This window comes from Hipposideros armiger, unplaced genomic scaffold, assembly GCF_001890085.2.
Source record: "Hipposideros armiger isolate ML-2016 unplaced genomic scaffold, ASM189008v1 scaffold_18, whole genome shotgun sequence".
Taxonomy (NCBI): Eukaryota; Metazoa; Chordata; class Mammalia; order Chiroptera; family Hipposideridae; genus Hipposideros; species Hipposideros armiger.
In genome coordinates, this window is record NW_017731368.1 from 6,812,747 (window position 1) to 6,832,975 (window position 20,229).

The 20,229-nt window shown below is 39.6% G+C and overlaps 1 protein-coding gene across 1 annotated transcript in view; it reads left to right on the forward strand.

The window, feature by feature from the left end:
* Positions 1-20,229, forward strand: part of ULK4 (unc-51 like kinase 4) — a 438,917-nt gene that overhangs the window by 74,885 nt on the left and 343,803 nt on the right. The window contains exons 15-16 of the mRNA XM_019631040.1: positions 6,942-7,049; positions 12,363-12,446. Coding sequence (XP_019486585.1) covers positions 6,942-7,049; positions 12,363-12,446 — 192 coding nt within the window. The remainder of the gene's footprint in view (positions 1-6,941; positions 7,050-12,362; positions 12,447-20,229) is intronic.

The following is a 20,229-nucleotide window of genomic DNA, read 5'->3' on the forward strand; positions in this document are numbered from 1 at the left end:
CAAGACCTCCATCTATACCTCTCTCCCCGACACTTTAATTTTTTTTTAGTACAATTTTGTTCTGTCCCAGTTTTTGACTGCCTGGCTAGGTTATTAGCTACTGCCTTTGAGTTAGTCTAGGTCCACCCCTTAGCCCATCTCTCCGTGTATAGATGTACCACCCCAAGTTCTGTGCACTCAGGGGGTTCCTTTCATCATTGTCTTTGTGGACTGCCTTTGAGTGGGGTTGTGGTGACGTGACGTGGCCACCCACTTTCCTGCTGGTGCCGACATAACAGGCAGACCCATACGTGACCCAGGTGTGTGCTTCCTGCGCTCCCTCGGAAGTCATGGGTGTGGGCTGAGGAGGGAGAGACAGCTGGGCAGTGGGAGCAGGGGTCCTGGGAGTCGGAGCCACCTACATTATATGGAGTGAGTGAATCTGTTTGGCTTGGGCGCGTACATACCCTTTCAATTTTAGAATAAGATGCTACTGTGTGTAACCAATTTTATGTTTATATCTGATTCATGATGAGCGGGCCAGGTCCTCTAGTATTGCAGAGTCAGGCATTCATCTCAGTTAGGGCCCAGCAACAAGCCAGGAGCTGCTTTGCAAATGGAAAATTGTTGTCGGCAGAGCGCAGACAAGGCCTCATCCCCCAAGTCCGAGGGGCCCGTGCTGACTCTGCTCCTTGGGCTTGCCATAGGCTTTATGTAGTGTTCCCATTGGCCACAGTCAGTTCAACAGCATTAGGTCTGCTAGGTCTTAAGACCTGGCTTGCAGAGCAGCTTGTACTTCAGCTGGGACCTGCCACAGAGCCCTTTCTTGGGCCCCCCTCAAAACTGGCAGCATTACCAATGATCAGTCAATGGGTTGGAGCCTTTAAAATCCAAACAGGCTCGTCAATCGTTGGACCTCCTTATCTTGGTAGGCTAGGCAAGGAGCAGCAACTTCTCTTTCATTCTAGAAGGAATATCATCACCCGCCCCAAGACCACTGAACTCCTAGGAACTTCACAAATGTAATAGCCCGTGAACTTCTGCAGGATTACTCCCCTATCCTCTGGCCTGCAAATTAGGGTGCTGCTTACCAGGTCCAGTTAGCATAATGTCATCAATATAAGGAAAAAGTCTGATGTCCTACAAGTTATCGAGATGATCAGTGTCCCTCTGGATTGTATTATGACAGAGCAGGAGACTTGATTTAGGGGCCATTCAGCAAGTAGAAGCTACCTCTGATTTAGTTACTGATTGGAATGGAAAAGAAAGCATACCAGGTGCCAAGGTCTGTGTTGATTTGCTTCAGTAAAGGTGCCATGTGTGAAACTGTAGCTATAATAGGCATCATTGCCTTATTAAATTTGCAGTAATCTGCAGTAATTCCTCAGGACTTTGTGGCTTCTGCACTTACCTAAAGGTAAGCTGACTGGGGATGTGGTAGGAATCACAGCCCCTATACCCCTTGTCTTGAGTGGTACTGATCCCTAATCATTGAGTCCCATCCATAAGGTTTGCTTTAGGTTTATTGTCATGGGGGAGAGGGTGGGCGGGAACAGGCAGAGCAGGTGTTCTAGTTCCAGGATTTCCACTTTGGCCCTTCTGACTCTAAATAGTCCTCAGTCCACTGGTCAGGGATCCATTGTGTCAATCCTGCCAGTTACTAGGGGTGTATCTTTTCTCGCTGTACGTTCTATTGGGTTGTTGGAAAAGTCATGACATATTTTTTCTGTTTTTCATTGCAAACATGCATCATGACTTTTCCGACAGCCCAATAAGATGAGGAAAATAATGAAGGATGGGTCTGTGGGCTCACTGGGGAGATGTGAGATGTATGTGGCTAAGATGCCATGTCTGACCTTGACGAGCAGCCAATCTGACTGCAGGAGGATAATGGCATCTTAGGTCTCTAGGGATTAGCCCAAGTTCGGAGCCAGTGTCTAATAACTTGAAACAGTCTGGGTATTTCCCCTTTCCCGGTGCTCAGTCACATGGAAAGTGGCCAAGAGCCCTCTGGGGAAGGACAGTGTTGGGGAAGATTCACAGCATTCTCCTGTGGCTGCTTTGGAGGGCTCTCTTTTAAAGGGACCTCCAGCTTTGTGAAGGAGCTCTGTCTCTGAACCAGCTTGGGTGTGGGATCTGGATACAAGGCTGTGAATCCTTCATACAGGGATTCTTGTTAGGTTTCTGCCCAATAAACCTAGATGTTTTCTTACTATATGCCAAGCATCAATTTAGCAGGCGAATTTCATGGCCAGTTTACCATTGTCTCGGATTCTGGTGGGTCAGAATACTCTGCTCTCCAAACTGTCCCATCACTCTCTATGCCCACCTGTGTCTGGAGTTAAATGCTGCCATTGGTCCCTTGCGGAATCCCATTGTGCCCATTGTCATCAGAGAATCCAGTCTATTGTCAGTATTTCCACTGTCATTTCTGGCTCGTAAAGGATAGCTGCCTCAGCTTCTCAAAGAGGCCGTGGTCCCCCTCACACCCTCCCTTCGCCAGGCATGTTTTTCAGGCCCACCTGGGAGGGCCGGTTGGGACAGGTTGAACTTTCTAGAACCATTTCCACATTTNCCCAACACTTGTTCTTATTGATGTCTTGTTGATGATAGCCATTCTAACGAGTGTGAGGTGATATCTCATTATGGTTTTTATTTGCATTTTGCTGATGATTAGTGATGTTGAGAACCTTTTCATATGTCTATTGGCCATCTGTATGTCCTCTTTGGAGAAATGTGTATTCAAGTCCTCTGCCCATTTTTTAATTGGATTCTGTATTGCATTTAGATAATATGACTCTTAAGTCTCTTAATTTCAAACATTTCTCTATTATTTTTTTGTGCCATTTATTTATTAAAGACAAATCGACATTTATTTTAACCAAAGCTGGAATGTCAGAAATTTTATTCTACCCTTTTGGTGTCTTTTAACTTGTCCCTCTCTCACCAGCATTTCCTGTGAACTGCTGGTAAGATGTGTAGCCTTGATTAGATTCAAGTTCAGGTTTATAGAGGGAGGGTAGGAATTCTTCTTTTTGGTGCTGTGTATTCCCTACTGCCTGGTTGTCTCGTAATGTTACGGTTGCTCACTGGTTTCAGGTGTTGTCAGCCTTGTCATTATGAACTTGCCCATCACTCTTTTATGTCATAGATGTAGCATCCGTTGATGATCGTTGCTTAGATGTGTTAATCCGTTAGGGTTGCAAAAATGATGATTTTCTCATTCGATAGTTCCTTTCTAATTGATAGCTGGGAATTTTTCTTATAGAAGACTTTTCCATATCAACTAGTTGGTTATGCTAAAATATAGTTTGTTGAGCAAAGGCAGGATAAATATTTCCTTTTATAAACCAATTTGCAGAATAATGAGTTGTTGCCTTAGTAATCTCAATAACTGTCCAGTGAGATTTTTGTATTATTAAGAACTTAATGGGCTTATATATTTCAGTCTTTCGTAGTCATTAGTCTTTTTGATGCTGAAATGGTTCCATCTCACTGCAATGGGAGCCTTTGCAAGTTTGCTCCTCACTCGTTTCAACATGACCCTGCTACTGTCTGTAATAATAACTCATTTGCTTTCTGTCAGCAAGACTTCACAGGCTCATCTTGAGAACAGTCAGCCTTAGTTCTTATAGAAATGAATTCTATAAGGAACCTTGTTTAATTGGAAATAGTACTTAGAGAACAGTCTGGTGGGGGTATTCATTGCTGCTGGGATTGTCATTTCTTCTAGAACTTTTCAAGGGTTAGTGCTAAGAAATATTTCTTAAAAAGAAAAATCACATTTGTTCATGCTGAGACTTCCAATTCATATTTAAGATTAGAGTTTTGAATGTTTTGATTTAAAATTACTTTTCTTCTCATAAGCTGAAAATCTTGGTTGCTAATGACATTAACATAATTACTTATTTTCTTTGACTTATCATTTAGAATAGTTTTAAAATATTACCAATATTATTACTGATAATAAAGCTACAAACTACAGCTTAAGATATTTTTGTGCTTTTTTATTTTTTGGTCTTTGGGATGTAATCCAATGGGTGATACGTACAGTCAAAATACTGAGTTTTCAGATCAATTCAAATAATTCTTCACTTTGTACTCCTCTCACTAATATGATTTATAATTATATATTTTTCAATTTGTTTTAGATATTTAGGGATTACTTTGTGCTTCATTTTGGTTTAAAAATTATTATCCTTTTTTACTGAAAGGTTACAAATATACAGAAACGTGTACAAAACATAAATGTCACGTTCAATGAATTATCACAGAACGAAAATCCAGGAAACTGCCACTGGAGAAGACACAGAACACTGTCTGCACACCAAGAGGCCCCTTATGCGTCCCCGTCACTAGTTTCTCCGTGTGCTCTAAGGGTGACTAGCGCCATAGTTTTATTGATTATTTTGCCTGCTTTTGAATTTTATTTAAATTGAATTGTGATGTATTCTTTGGTATCTGGCTTTGTTCCATGTTATGTCTGTGGAATTCATCCTTGTTATTAGGTATCGGCAGTTAATTTTCATTACATGAATATACCACACCACCAAGTGATGGGTATTTGGGTTGTTTTTGTATTGGGCTATTATAAACAGCTCTTGGGCTATTATAAACAGCTCTTGCACACACGTTTTCATACACTTATGTGAGCTTCTTATTGGGTAAATCTAGGAGTTAGAAATACTAGGTCATAGGGTATGTGTATGTTCAGCTTTAGAGGGTAATCTAAACTGTTTTCCCAGAAAGTTGTGTAAATTGAAAATCCTCCCACCAACCAAAGAATTTTCAGTGCTCTGTATTCTCATTAATACTTGGTTTTGGTTTAAAATTATGTTAAATAAGTATCTACCAAGTTCTGTATTTTTTACATGAATGGTTGAATTTGCTTATGTGGTATCTATAAAGGTGATCGCATATCTTTCTATCTGTTAATAGGTGGATTATTTGAGTGGCATCCCTAAAATTAAACCACCCTTGCGTTTTTAGTTGTATTACATTTTTATAATGTACTGTTTGATTCTTTTGGCTAATATTTTTTTCTAGATTCATCTCCCCATTTGCCCTCACCCTCCATGACATTGATTTCTTGGAGTCCAAGCCACTTGTCTCATAGAATGGTCCACACCATGGATTCATCTGCTTGTGATCTCTTGGTATCATTAAACTTGATCCTCTAGTCCCTCAATTTCCTATAAACTGCAAGTGAGGTCTACAATTTCATCATATCAGGAAGCACATGGGGTCAGGTTTCCCCTATTACTTATACTGACTTTGATTGCTTGATTAAAGAGGTGATGGCAAATATCACCCTTGTAAAGGTACACATTTTCCCTTTGCAGTCACTTTAACTGCTGTGTTAAGTATACAGTCAGGAAACAATCTTTAAAATTATATGGACTATAACTCTCATGTGTTAACCTTTTCCTCAATTACAACGCACAGTTTTAGTTGGTTCATGACAGGATAATCGATGTATTTAACAGTCATTACTTGCCAGTGCATTTTTCTCTTTTTTCAACAGAGTCACTGCTTTCATTGTGTTATTCATTGTGCAACATTCTTGTTTTGAGATTAATCTCATTTTCAAAATTTATTTTTGCCTGTTCTGTCCTATTTTGTTTTTTTTTTTTGTAGGTTAATCACATTTTGTGAGTTACTTGCTCAAAAGAGTGAAATCTCCTAAGAGTTCTTGACTTAAGATATTGACACTGTGTTATTTAGCCTTTTAATGAATTGGNATATAACCTTTTGGGATTGGTTCTTTTCATTTAGCGCAGTTTGCTGGAGATTCATCCAGGTTGCTGCACGTATCAATAGTTTGTTGTTGTGTAGTAATTTTTTATTGTGCAGTAGTATTCTGCAGTATGGTTCTGCCTTGCTATCTTGATCATGGTGATGATTTCCCAGATGTACCTATATCAAATGTATCTAATTGAACACTGTAAATATATGCAGTTTATGGTATGTCAGTTATAACAATAAAACCATTTGAAAAAATACCACATCACCAAACGTACCTCCAGGGCATGACTGTTGTGCAGTTGCCCCCCCATGCAACTCCAGCCCCTCTGTACTGTTCTTTGCAAAATGAGACCAGCGATCACGTGCTTGGATGTTGTATCACTGTCAAATTGCTCTGGAATTTTTTAAATGCTTGTTTTCAATTTTTATTCTCAAATCTTAGTGGATGGTAAGAAATAGCCTGTCTGTCTGTGTACTTTGAGTCACACTGTTTTAGAGCAGTGCTCCCACACTATCTTATATATGTTATTTTCCAGTCTCAGAATGGGGCCATTCTTTCTGTATCATTCTGAAATAGTCACTGTACTTCATGGCCACACTGTGATTTGATTAACCTGAGTTCTGGTGTATGAATTCTGGCAATGAGAGCATATGATTTTCTTAGTACAACTCCTAGGAAAGTAACTAGATCTGATAAAATAGGCTGCTGAATTTCAAAGTGGATTATATTGAAACTTTGGCATAGTATTTCTACTCTCAGATTTTCAAAGGAATCACTTAAAAGTTGAATGCAATGCAGGAATTTATCAAACTGAGGTGTGCTGGAGTGTGGTAAGGGGACTCGGCGTGGTAAGATCTGTCTTCAGATCTTGCTGTTCCAGTGAGCTGGATCGGGGGTTGCTGGACCTCTGTCAGCCTCAGTTTCCCATCTAAAGATAGAGCAACAGGTGCCTTACTGGATCAGTGATACGGGAAAGTGCTTGGTAACAGATTAGTGCTACACAGATGAGAGTTTATGTCACTGGATGTATTTTTAACTTCACCTGGGAGAGTTACTATTTTTTTTTTTAATCAGAAATAAGACCAACATGTTGGAAAATAATTTGGAAACTGGTTCTTAAAAATGGGTAGTGAATATTGTAGAGTGTCTTGCCTTTTGCATACAGGTTAAAGAACTGAGAGATAATATGAAATAATATACTTTTTTCTCTTTTCAGGCAATTACTCTCTTAACTGAGTTAATTAGGGAAAACTTCAGGAACAGCAAATTAAAACAGTGCCTTCTACCAACCCTCGGGGAGCTGATCTGTCTCGTAGCTACCCAGGTGAGACTGTCTGGTTAACTGTGTTGCTTTCTGACATGTTCTGACATATCCGGGCTGACATGTATTAATATCCTCTAAAAGTGTTTTGACTTTGCCCCTTGGAGCATGCCTGAGGAACTTAGGAGAAATTTTACTTCTGGACGAGAGAGACTAACAGTGACTATCTGTCTATCTCTCCCTGTCTGTCTCTCTGTCAGTCATCTTCCTTCTCTCCCAGTGCCTTTTTTTACTTTAAAGTGTAAGAGATTCTCAGGTCATATTTTAAAACCTATGGAGCGAAAGTCCAAAAATTCTCCCTAGGTTGCAGCCATCTTTTAGACTCCTTTAGGCAAGAGGAGGTTGGCCTTTGTTTCTCCCAGTATAAAAGTTCTATTTCAGTTTAAAACACTACATTGTGCAACTATAGCTCTTCACATGACCATGAGAATTTGCGATTGGCAGAATTCGACTTCCTCTTTCTTAAGTTACAGTATGGAAGTGCTATTGAATTCCACCAAGGAAAACTTCATGTTTCATGAGTGTGTTTTTTTAGAATATTATTGAATAGATATTGATAAATTATGAGTTAGTCATTTCATTTGAGAGTTTTAAATAAGCACCGGTAAGTTATAAGTGAATCAGGAAGTTCTCTCATTATAATTCTGTTTTGGTTCTAGAACTTGCCTAAATGTTAAATAACCTGAGTATCCTTAGTATGTAAATTAAACTGACTTTCTGGACAATCATCATTTTCAGGCAATTACTATAATTGTGATAAAACACATGTATTTAAGATCATTTAGCTCCATAATTAGTATGATAGCTAGCACAGCATCTCTCCTTATTCTTCCTTTTCATAAATGTCTTGGCTATTCCCAGTCCTTCGCATCTCAGTATAAATTTTAGAATCAGGTTGTTCAATTCTGTAAATCATTTAAAAAAAACAACACTGCATTGGCTGTGCACGTCAATTTGGGAAGTACTGATACCTTCATAATTTTGAGTCTTCCAGTGCATATTTGGAATTGTAATGAATCTGGGTATCAGTCACTTAGGAGAATATTGCTATATTTATGGTATTTTGTCCTCCACGGCACAAACAATGGCATTTCCATATGTGTATATTTTTCAAAATATTTTCAGTAAAGTTACAGTAAGCCGCCCGACTTATGAATGAGTTCCATTCCGGGAGAATGTTTGTAAGTCAGATTTGTTCGCAAGCCTGACAAAGTGAGTCTTATGCACCTTTTGACACAAATATACAATGTAAAGCATAAAAAAACTAAACACACACACAAAATACTGTAAATAAACTATTTTTACTTTTACACTTACCTTAAAATGGTCGTACAGTACAGTACAACAACTGACATATATATAGGGGATTGCGTGGAGCGAACTGACAAGAGAGTTACTAACTGGAGGAGGGAGGGTAGGTGAGAGATGGTGGAGCTCAAGGATCATCAGCAATAGGACATGGAGGACAAGCTGGAATTTCGCTCACACCGGATATTGATGGTGTTCACACCGGTGTTTTGATGGATTCAATTCTGTCTACCCCCATGAAAAAATGATCCAGCGATGTCTGAATAGTAGCTCTTTTTTTCTCATCATAGATGACTCTGTAGCACTGGATGGCATTCTGAACGGCTGCTGCAGCCTTTGTGTATCATTCTACGTTGGGGTCCTGTGCCTCAAAAACTAACAGTGCCTCTTGCAAGTAAAGAAAATCCCCTTGCCATTTCCTGTGTTGGGAATCTCTTTGGTTCTTCAGTTACATCTTCCTCTCGGCTCTCTTCGTCTTTTCGCTGGGCCTCTAATTCCATCAGGTCCTCATCAGTAAGCTCCTTGTGTTGCCCAGCAAGGAGTTCAGTGAAGTTGTTCTCTTGCAGATCTAGTTCCAGCTTCTTGCTAAGGGTTCCTAAGTTGTTGAAGACCTCTTTGGACTCCTTACCCATCTTCTCAAGTCTGTGAACTTCATGAACAAACTGTGGGCAAAGGTTCTTTCTTCCAAACCCCATTCATGGTGACAGCGGAAACCTCACGCCAAGCAAAGTTGATGTTTTTTATGGCCTTGTAGATGTTATAGTCCTTCCAAAATTGTCGCAAGGTTGTTTCTGTTTCATCAGTTACCTTCACTGCCTGACGAAAAGTGTGACATAAATAATATTTTTTGAAAGTCACAATAACTCCTTGGTCCATAGGTTGGATGAGCGCGATAGTATTCGGTGGCAGATGCGCTACTTTGACATTGGGATGAAAGTCATCCATGAATTGGGGGTGACCTAGTGCGTTGTCAAGCAGCAAAAGAATGTTGAATTGGGATATCTTTCTCCAAACAGTATTTCTCTATCTCTGGGATAACGTGGTGGAAAATCCAGTCCTGGAAAATGGCCTGTGTAACCCAGGCTTTGAAGTTACTCTTCTACACAACAGGTAGAGAGCCCTTGGCTATGTTTTTGAGGGCTCTTGAGTTCTCTGAATGGTAAACTAAGAGGCTTTAGTTTCGTATCGCCGGAAGCAATGCCACCAAACAGCAGAGTAAGTCTGTGCTTTGCTGCTTTGAAGCCTGGCATCACCTTTTCCTTTTTGCTGATGTAACTTTGCTCCGGCATCCTCTTCCAGTAAAGTCCTGTCTCATCGACGTTAAAAACCTGTTGGAGTAAATAAGCACCTTCATCAAGAATTTCTCTAAGTGTTGCTGGAAATTCTTGGGCAGCTATGGTGTCTGCACTCGCAACCTCACCACTTACTTTTACATTGTGAAGGCTGGCTCTAGCCTGGAATCTGTTAAACCATCCCTGGCTGGCAGTAACAGATGCACCCTGTTCACCCCGTTTTTTCTTCCAGTCTTCAAACAGGCTTTTAGCTTTTTCTTGAATAAGCATTAAGCTGAGTGGGACTTGATGCTGATCCTGCATCCACACACTGAGAAGTTTCTCCATCTCCTCTACCACTTTACCACGCTTTTTGGATAGTATTGTTGACTTCATTGGTACAGCAGACTTCACATCTTGTCCTTGTTCTTTAGAATTGTGCCAGTGGTTGAACGATTCATGTAAGAACGAGCAACATCTACCATCTTTTTGCCTCGGTCCAGTCTCTCAATTATTTTCACTTTTGTTTCCATGGTTATTGCTTTGCGCTTCCTAGCAGTCCCCTCCGCATCATCACTGCTTTTCCTCTTGCTTCTGGACATCCTGGGCTCTGACTGAGCACTGGACTACTGTACACTATCGCACTGTACAGTAAGCACACAGCAGCACAGCTGTGACAGCATCCAGCAGACACGGGAGCTACTTCCACGATTTGTTCGCATCTGCGAATGTTTGTAATGCGAGGTCCGTTCATATCGGTGCAAGTTTGCAACTCAAATGTTCGTAAGTTGGGGACTTACTGTATTTCATTCTATTCATAAAGGTTTTGGGCATCTATGTTTGGTTGAATTTATTCTTGGTTAATTTTCTGTTTTGAAGAGACAACACATTCATGAAGCTAGGAAACTAAGGTGTACAGGGAAAGGTCTCTGGCCTCTTTTTGTCCCCCACCTGCCTAGTTCCATAATAAATAACTATTATAACTACTTCCTTACTTACCTTTATAGAGCTCCTTTTGTACATATGAGCAAATAGAAATGTAGGCTCCCGGAACCCACCATTCCCGCATTCATGCACTGGCTGTTCCTCAGGCTTGCAATGTCCCCCACACCCTGACCCCCATGTTCTCATTTTCTCTCTGTTCCAGTGGATCCCTTCAGAGAGCCTTTTCCTGGCTACAGTCTTCCTCTAACCCCTCATGTTGACGTGTATTTCTTTGTACCACTCATCACTATCTTATTTGTTTTGTTTACTTTTTAAAATCTGTCTTCCTACTAAGCACTGTTGAAGCAGAACATTTGTGTCTTGCTCATGGCTGTGTGGCCATTGTTTAGAAGAGGTCCTGGCACACAGTAGGTGCTTTTTTCATGTGTGAACTGGACTGGGCAGGCTGGCAGGGACATGGTCCTGCGGAGCCCTTGGCCAAGTCGTGTGTCTTCCTCTAGGTCCTAAGAGCCAGGGGAAGTCATGAAGGCTTTAAAGAAGCGTAATGCTGACTTAAATGCCGAAAAGATAGAGAATAGACTGGAGCGTGGTAAGAGAGGCGCCTGAGAACCTAAGTGAGAGTACGTGAAGTAGGAGAAAATCAGGAGAGAGAAGCGGGTGTTTCAGGAAAGAGCAAGACAGGAGGGCTGAGTGAACGAAGCTTATGGTCCAAGGAAAAGGGCTAGAGAGAACCTGCTGGCTGCGTGACAGGAAAGTGGTTCAGGCTATGGGCAGGAGTGTGTAACTGATAGACCAGGGAGGGAGGGTAGGTGATAGGCTGGGGGGAAGCAGAGGGGTGTGTGGTGGGGGGAGGAGCATCAGAGGCCTGTGATGTTAGGGAAAGGCAGTGGTGTTCTGAGTAAGTGAGCTGGCGGGGAAGGAAGTTGTGTTTGGAAGTTAAATTGGGTGCTGAATTAGTTAGTGATTTTCGAGCCGGAGAAGCTCGGAATGATAATGTCTAGATTGTGATCATACGTGGAGTTCTGTGAATAAGGGTACAGTTTTAATGTGTCACAATTCTCTTCATTGGTATAAAATTCATTTGGATTGGTAATGTACCGTTCCAACGTTTGGACAATCTTAAGGAAATATTTTCTCTAAGCAGCACCTAATTTCTTTTGCTTTCATAGAAATTATATTTTACCTTTCTGGGTAGTACCTGATCATTTTGTGATTTTAGTTGCTATGTTGCAGGAGTGTTCTTGTGGTTATGACCCTAACTTGGTTTTTCTGTGAGAGAACTGATTGCTGATGTCATTAAAATCAGTGTGCCTGCTAATCCTAATTGCTCATTTTTATCCAGCACATTGTCTTTCTAGGTAACACACTGCCTTTTACTTGTGCTTATGGGTTATCCTGAGATAGTGCTCAGACTGTATCTTCTGTGCCTTTCAAATCATTCCTAATGCGGTACCATTTAGGTAGGAGTATCTGGCTTATCGTCTCCAATTACCAGTAGGGTGTTTATCAGCCAGATCATATGGTCATTTTTCAGTTCTCTTCATCCAGCTTCTGATGAGGCATCTTATCAACCTCATGTATAACACAGTGAAAAACTGGAAGCAGTACCTGCATGGGCAACGCAGGAAGAGACCTCTAACCAGATCATAATGGTCAGGTAGTAAATAGTACTTTAAGTAGAACAGTAGGAAGTTTTAGATAGTTTTGTGCATTTGAAACTGCCTTTTTCTTGAATGGGTTAAATATCTTCTGTGCTGTTAGCTTCACCACTTTCCCTTCCACTTCATTTTAGGAAGAAAAAAAAAAGAGCCCCAGAGACTGCTGGGCCGTTCCCTCGGCTACGTACACAGTGCTAATGAGGTGCCTTCGGGAAGGGGTAAGCCTCCTTTGTTGTCCTCTGTAGACTCCAATTGTAATAACCCTTCGGGCGCTGTGCGAGGGTTGTAGCCTGCAGCAGTGCAGGCGCGTGTCAGCCAGGTATCGCTCCTGAATTTAAATAATCCCGACAAGCCACCCTCAGCGAGTGACCTACAGTGGAGCACGTGTAAAAATGAACCAGTGTTCTCATTCACTTTTTAAAATGTCCTGCTTTTTAAAGGATGATAGCCAATACAAACAACATATGTGGCTTTTAAGAACGTATTCTTAATCCTTTTCCCCTTTGAAAGTTATGGATACGCCAGTTTGGGAAGCCAGGTGTCTGCAGGGGATTTTCTGTGAGCCCCGAAAGCCCATGCTTATCTTGTCAGGATGCTATTTTGTGGTTCAGAAACAGGGAAGCTTCTACTAGTATCCATTGGCTTTAATATTCAGTAGTATTTATTATGTGATGTGATTTTTCAGTTTATTCACATCCCTTCTCATGCTGCTTTTAATGGCTGTAAACCAGCTAACCAACCAATTCACATGTGTAGCTCCTATGCGAGGCTATGTAACGCATTTTAGTAACTGACCTAAAAGGTTGGCATTTTCGGTTTGCTTGAAACCATTTGACATTGTTTCACCCATGGCAAAGCCATAGGCTAAACACATTCCTTACAAAAGGAAAAAAATTTGTCACAGTAAACATCTTCCTTTTGAGTTTATTACTGCCTGGTAAAGGATGGAATAACGTTCCAGGTGTAAAATACTCCACAAGGTTCTCCCCTAGTGATCCCCAAGTGAAGCCTGAACACCTTCTAGCCTGTAGGGTTTATACGAAGTCAGTTGTCATGGGATATGAATGAAGCCAGCAAATTGTACTTTATCAATAATACGAGAATCAAGTCATCTTTATCTATCGTCAGAAGACATGCATGGGTTTATCATCCAGGGCCTCAAGCGAGGCACACTCGGGGACTCACAGATGAAGAAGGTGACATTTCTATCCACACTCAGATCCCATGTATTGTGGGAGATTAGATAAAAATATAAAGTGGAGTATGTCAATAAATAAATGCAAAAGAACAAAATGTAGGAACTCAAAGGAGAAAGGCGTCTTCTAGGAATTCCTTACTAGTGTAAAAGAAATTTTTAAAACTTGGCATTTTCAATTTTTATAACTTAGATTAATGCCTCCTAAAGATTTTTAATTCTAGTCCATGAGGTTGTATCTCTTAATAAATATCTTCTCCCTACCCCTCCCATATTTTTCATTGTATACATAATATGAAGAATAATGTTTGATATCCATGTGTATTATTAAATTATTGTAAAATAATATTGTTTTATATTTTAGTAACATACTTGTCTTTTATTGTTCTTTGTATGTATGGCAAGTCTTGCGTATTTTTCATAAACAGGGAAGAAAGTCCAGAACTCTCTAATTTATGAAGATTTTATGCTATTTGAGCTGCAGTTACTGTGTGTTCTGGCAGCATATACACTAACATTGTCGCTATGAAACAGATAAATTACGGGTGATTATTCCATCTAAAAAAAATCCCTCTCTGTACAAAAAAAATTCAGTTGTAGCTCTTCTTTCGTGTATGTCTAATGTATTCAGGACATACTTGAAGGTAAATAATTTTAAGCCTTTTATCTTCAACAATTAAAAATTTTTTTGCATGTAGAAAATTATTTTCCCAGCACCTACTGGTATTCCTGTGTGGAGGTTCTTTTTTTTTTTTTTTTTTAAATATATCTCATATACAGAAGAATATGTGAAATGTGTGTGTGGATAAAAGCTCACACTCTCACGCACTCCCTTAAAAAAGAAAAAGGACTGGTAGCTTTGAAGATTCTTTCTGTTCCTCTTGGATTGCAGCTTGTTCTTTCTTTCAAGGAGTAGCCACTATTCTGACTTTAGTGACTGTTATTCCTAAGATTTTTATTAAAAAAAAAATTTTTATTGATCACATTTCCATGTTTGAATTGCCAAATATTTTATTGATTGGCTCATAAGGCTGAACTTCATACAAATGGAATGGCACCAGATTCTTTGGAGACTTAATTCTTTTGCTCAAAGTTAGGTTGAGGTTGTTGATACATAGTGATTGTGCAAACAATAGCTCATCTATACCACTTTATAGTGTGTTAGTATGTTGCTATTGGAATATACCTCAACATACGCGTGTGTGTGTGTGTGTGTGTGTGTGTGTGTGAGAGAGAGAGAGAGAGAGAGAGAGAGAGATTGATTGATTGAGAGGTTATACATCCACAGAAGGGTATAGGAGTATCCATTAACCCACATCATCTCGAACATTTGTATATCAAATTTTTGTCAATCTCATGAGCATTAAATGGTTTCTCATAATAGTTTTAATGTGCATTTTCCTTATTACTAATGAGGATGACCATCTTTTTCTATTTAGGTTTTTTTGTTTCCTCTTTTTTTTTTTTTTTTTAAAGATTTTTATTGGGGAATTGAGGGGATGGGAACAGTGCTGGGGGATTGGGGAAGGGGAACAGACAAGTTGCTGTCGTTTTTTTTGTTCTTCAGTCTAGTTGTGGAGGACGTTGCTTCACTGGCCCAAGTTGGCACCATCATTGCGCTCTTCCCTGGCGAGGCAGATCAGTCGCCGGCTTCTGGACGGCCGCTCACTGCGGCTGCTGGCCGCTCACGCTGGCTGCTGGCTACACACGGTAGTCCATGGCAACCCACTGCCACAGGGACTGCAGCCTACGCCGTCGCCAGCGACTCACGGCAGCCCAGCTCCAGGTTGAGCTGTTGTTCAGCATCTTAGCTGTAGAGGGCAGTGTCACTGGCCCTCATATGTGGGATCCGAACCGGGGCCCTCTGGCATCCCAAGCGAGTTCTTAACCATCGCGCCACTCGGCCGGCCCTGTTTCCTCTTTAGAAAACCATTTTTTCCCATTTTTATGTAGGACTTCTGTACACCCCACTCCAGCCTATTGTTATAAAATGTTTCAAATATTAGAAAAGGAAAAAAAATACTATAGTGATCACCTTTATTTCTATTACCTAGATTCAAGTTTTTAGCCTTTTGCCTTCTTTGCTTTGTTGTAATATGTGTGTGTATATATCCCTATGTATGTTATTTATTATTCATTTATTCATTTGTTTATTTTCTGAACTGTTGGAAAAAAATTGTAGATGTCATGGCACTCCATCCATTGGAATTTTTATGTAATCTAGACATTAATCTTTTGGTTATATGTGTCATAGATACTTTCAAATTTGTGGTTGGACTTTTCATTTTCTTTACAGTGTCTGTTGATAAGCAGACATTCTTAATTTTAATGTAGCTGAATTTATCAATCTATTTGTGATTTATGCTTTTTGTCTTAAGAAAAGTTTACTCCAACATCAAGATGGTCTATTACATTTCCTTCTAAAAGTTTTATTATTTTTCCTTTTTTCCATTTAGAACCTTATTAGTAATTGTTTTTTTTGTGTTAGTGATGCTACCATGTTTTCCTGAAAATAAGACCTAGCTGGAGAATAAGCCGTAACATGATTCCTCCAGGATATGGAGGGCACACACCGCTCACATGAGGGTTTTATGACTTGTTTCAGGGAGAAGGGTGCCTTTTCCACAAACTCCATCAGCTTAAAATATTCAGTATGCCAAGGTGCCATATTTTGGCTCCTAAAATCATGTTACGGCTTATTCTCCAGCTAGGTCTTATTTTTGGGGAAACAGTATATGGCACAGTTTTATCTTTAAAAATAAATATAGGTAGCATAAAACCTAGCGTTTTAACCATTAAGTGTACAGTTCTGTGGCATTAAGTGCATTCATTCACATTGTTGTTTTTAAATATATTGACATGTTGTTTTGCCTAACTTACTGAGATATTTTTTTTCCCCCACATTAAAACTTAGTAATGTGCCTTGTTGAATGTGGGCTATTAACTCCGGTTTTTTACCCCACCCCCTTTTTTCTCCCTCTTATCTCTGCTTTGGGAAAAAAGTACAGAAATTTTACTTCTTTGTTTTAATTTGATATGTAGACTTCTTAGAAGGCAATTTTATTTTTAAATTATAATTTTTTTGTTTATTATGCATAGAAAACTAGTTTTGCCATAGAATATTTATAAGTGTTATATGAATAAAGGGTTTTCTAGTCAAATACATTGGGACACTCTGGGTTAAATAAGATTCAACAGTTTTATTTGCTTTTAGTACTTTTCTGAACTTTTAATTATGAATCTACTTGGGGAGCATTGTATGCCACATTTTCCAAGTTCTTTTGTCACAGACCTACCTGATTCTGAGGGATACGCTTTGGGACAGGAAGCTTTCTAGCCTTATGCTGAAATAGTAATGACTTGGCTAAAATAGTTCTCAGTAGGTGTTCTCTTTTTAGGCTACCTGAGAAACTACGTCACTGTTTATCAAACAGGTCAATCTGCTTTATGAACATGAATTCTGTCACTTTAACAGCGGTGTTAAAGTCCTTGTCCTTGTCACAGATGGAAGTGCTCAAGTGGAAAGAGGGGATGTCTTTAGAGTGAGAGACTCATGGTGGAATACACAGGGTAGGAAGATTTGGTATAACTGTTCAAAGAAGAGGGTGGCAGTGTAGAAGAAGAGGGATCCGCGATGATACTGAGTCATAGTTTCAGATTTGCGGCTGACATTTCAGAGACCTTGAGCTGGCGGTGACAGGATGTGGATTTCAGTCCCAGGTGTGCAGCTCTTTACTGGTTTGATATTGGCTGAGCCCTGGGGGCCCCACCTGGTGGTGGTGTTTTCCTACCCATTAGGTCAAGCTAGTTAATTTGATATATAGACAGATGGAGATACAAATCTTCTATGTCTGTGCTCATTGTTTTTTGTCTCTTTTATCAGCTACTGAGATATATGTTTAAATTGCTTTCTTTGGTAGGATTGCAATTTTGTCAAATTTTGCTTTTGTGTATTTCCAATATTAGTCATTAGATATACAGAAAATGTAGATTGTTTTTTTCCTTGGTTTATTGACGTTTTTATCGTTATATTGTGATCTTTAAAAATCACCATTAATGCTCCTTATCCAAAGTCTATCCTGTCAGATATTAATATAGTTAAACCATCCTTATTTGGGTCAGACCTGACTGGTATATCTTTCTCCATTCTCTTATTTTCAGCCCTACTAACTGAATAACTATATTTTTGATGTCTCTCTTTATATTGTTGTATTTTTTAAACCTTCCATTTTCTAGTCATTTTCTCTTAACTATTTAGTCCATTTATATTTATTGTAATTGTTGGTTTGGTTGGATATATAGCTGCCATCGTGTTTTGTACTATTTGTTCCATCTATTTTGTGTTTATTTTTTTCTTCATGCCTTTTTTGGTTTTACTATTCATTTTCTAATTCCTATTTTAGTAGTTATTCTGTTGCTTTTGTTTTTTGAAATATTATATTTTTTTCTGTGAATAAAATGGTAGGTTGACAATGCTTTTAGCACCTAAAGATACGGTCTTACTATCTTCTGGCTGTAGCTATTGCTTTTAAGAAGTCAACGTCAGAACAACTGTGGCTCCCTTAGCTTCTCATCGACTTCCCCTCCTGCAGTCGACTCTCCTCAGCATACACCTTCAGCCCCCAACTCTGATTGTGGGGAGACGGGAATGGGAGAATGTTTCTTGCTCCCATCTATTATACTGGGTTGTAGCCACTGGGGGCTCTAGCTTTAACTGGGGCTGGAAGAGGGGTCTTTATTTGACTTTCTACTTGTGTGGGCCCTCAGCCTTGCCTCTCACTCCTCATGTTCACCTTTGTTGGACAAATGCTTTTGGGACAAACATCAGTTTTAAGTTCTCTGGGCACCTCTCAGGGTTCTTGCCTACACAGCCAGTGGCCTTAGAACTTGGTGCTAGTTCATTGATGCTTAAGGTTTATTTTCTTATTTTATATTTAGCATTTTTAGTTGTGTTTAGAGGGCTAGAGTTGTGCAGATAATTTAGCCCACAACATTGGAAGAAATGGAAATCCCGTTTTCTTCATTGCATGAGTTACTAAAACAGTAAACTCTGCAAAATCTTCAGGTACCTTGAAGCCTATAGAAGAAAGGCCAAAGATTTTTTACTAAATCTACAAATGTGAAAATATTTAATGTCAGTATTATACATGTTAATTTTAGTACTCTATTTTGGAAAAGTAGGCAGGTAGATTATAATTATATTGGCAGCAAAACTTTCTTCTTTGTTAAGACTGCCTGCCATACATATGATCTTAACACTATGAAAATGTAGTGCAGCTCCTCATTAAAAGTCTGATTATCAGAGACTTATTTTCATAGGATCGTTTTCTAATCATCAGCGTTTATCCTTATGATGTGATGAAATAGATATTTGATTTAAGTGACAGATATCAGTTCAGTTCAGTTAGCCCTTCCGAAGAGTTAATTAAGCAGAAAATAGCACCAATCTTAGTGCTTGTGTAGTGTCCTAAAAGGGATCCCAGAGGGACTAGGATAGCTCATTTCAGGTGGTGGCAAGCAGAGTTGGCCTGACAGCGTCACTGAGTTTATAGAACACCAGGATGACACATGGCCTCTTTCCAACCTAGGTGCTGAAATAGTTGTGGTTTTCTACTTCTAGGAACTGAGTCCTCCAGGAATTGACTGACAGTTGTGATGCAAAGCACATGTTAAGGTATTTGAGAGGGCCCCCATAAATAGCACCTTCCCTCACCCTACCTTTAGGAGAAAGGTTTCAGAACCTAATGAGAACTAAGACAGAGCAAGGCATGTGGGACAAAAAATACCATATGTGTATGTAATGAGAGCCAGAGCGGAGGACATGGCTTACATCTGTGGGCACCTAGGCTGCCTTATATTGAATGCGCACGTTAGGGAATCCTAGCACCCCGATACAGCTGCGCTCTCCAAGTGGAGTAAGAGTCACAAGGGGACATGAGAGGACGACTCTGTGGGCGGGCTTGTGCTCCAGGGAAAGGGGGAGGAGCTGAGCACTTAGGCACACCCAGTCTGTTTTTCTCAAATACCAGCTAGATGAAGCGTTTTATAGTACTCCCCCTTGGATGGAGTTGAGCGAAGGAACAGAGAGATTAAAAGTGTTACATTAATGTGTTCTAGCGACATGGAGGAAACATCAGGAACGGAGAGGAAGCTTTCTCTCCAATATGCATTCTGAGAAATGAAATGTGTCAAAGTTGGAGGAAGTTAAGTAGCTTTAAAATTTCTTTTCTAGCAGCCTTCCAATTCCTACTGTATGATATTAATAATAATAGGAAGCAAAGCTAACACATTGAGAATTTACCACTTTTTATGACTTAGATTAAATATTCATGTATGTTGTCTCATTTAATTTTCCATCTGCCTTGTGTTTTATTATCTGTTTTATAGATGATGAAGTTGAAGCATGGAGATGATAATGCTCAAGAATATATAGCAAGCAGAGTGTAAAACCAAGGCTTGAACCTCGACATAACTCTATGCCTTCACACTGTTTAAAAAAATTTTTTTTTTCATGGAAAATACATACTTTTGGGTTGAAAAGCAATACGCACATACTGTAACAATCCAAACAATATACAAATGTCTAAAGTAGAATTAGTGGGCCCTCCTCCCCACCGCCCTATTGTAATCACTATTAACAGAGTATTGTATATCTTTCTATGCCCTTCCTTTACTTGTATATTTACATATGTTTATTTTGTGTTAAACAAACATGGGATTATATTATACACATAATTCTTTTTTTTTTTTAAGATTTTTATTGGGGAATTGGGGGATGGGAACAGCGCTGGGGAATTGGGGGAAGG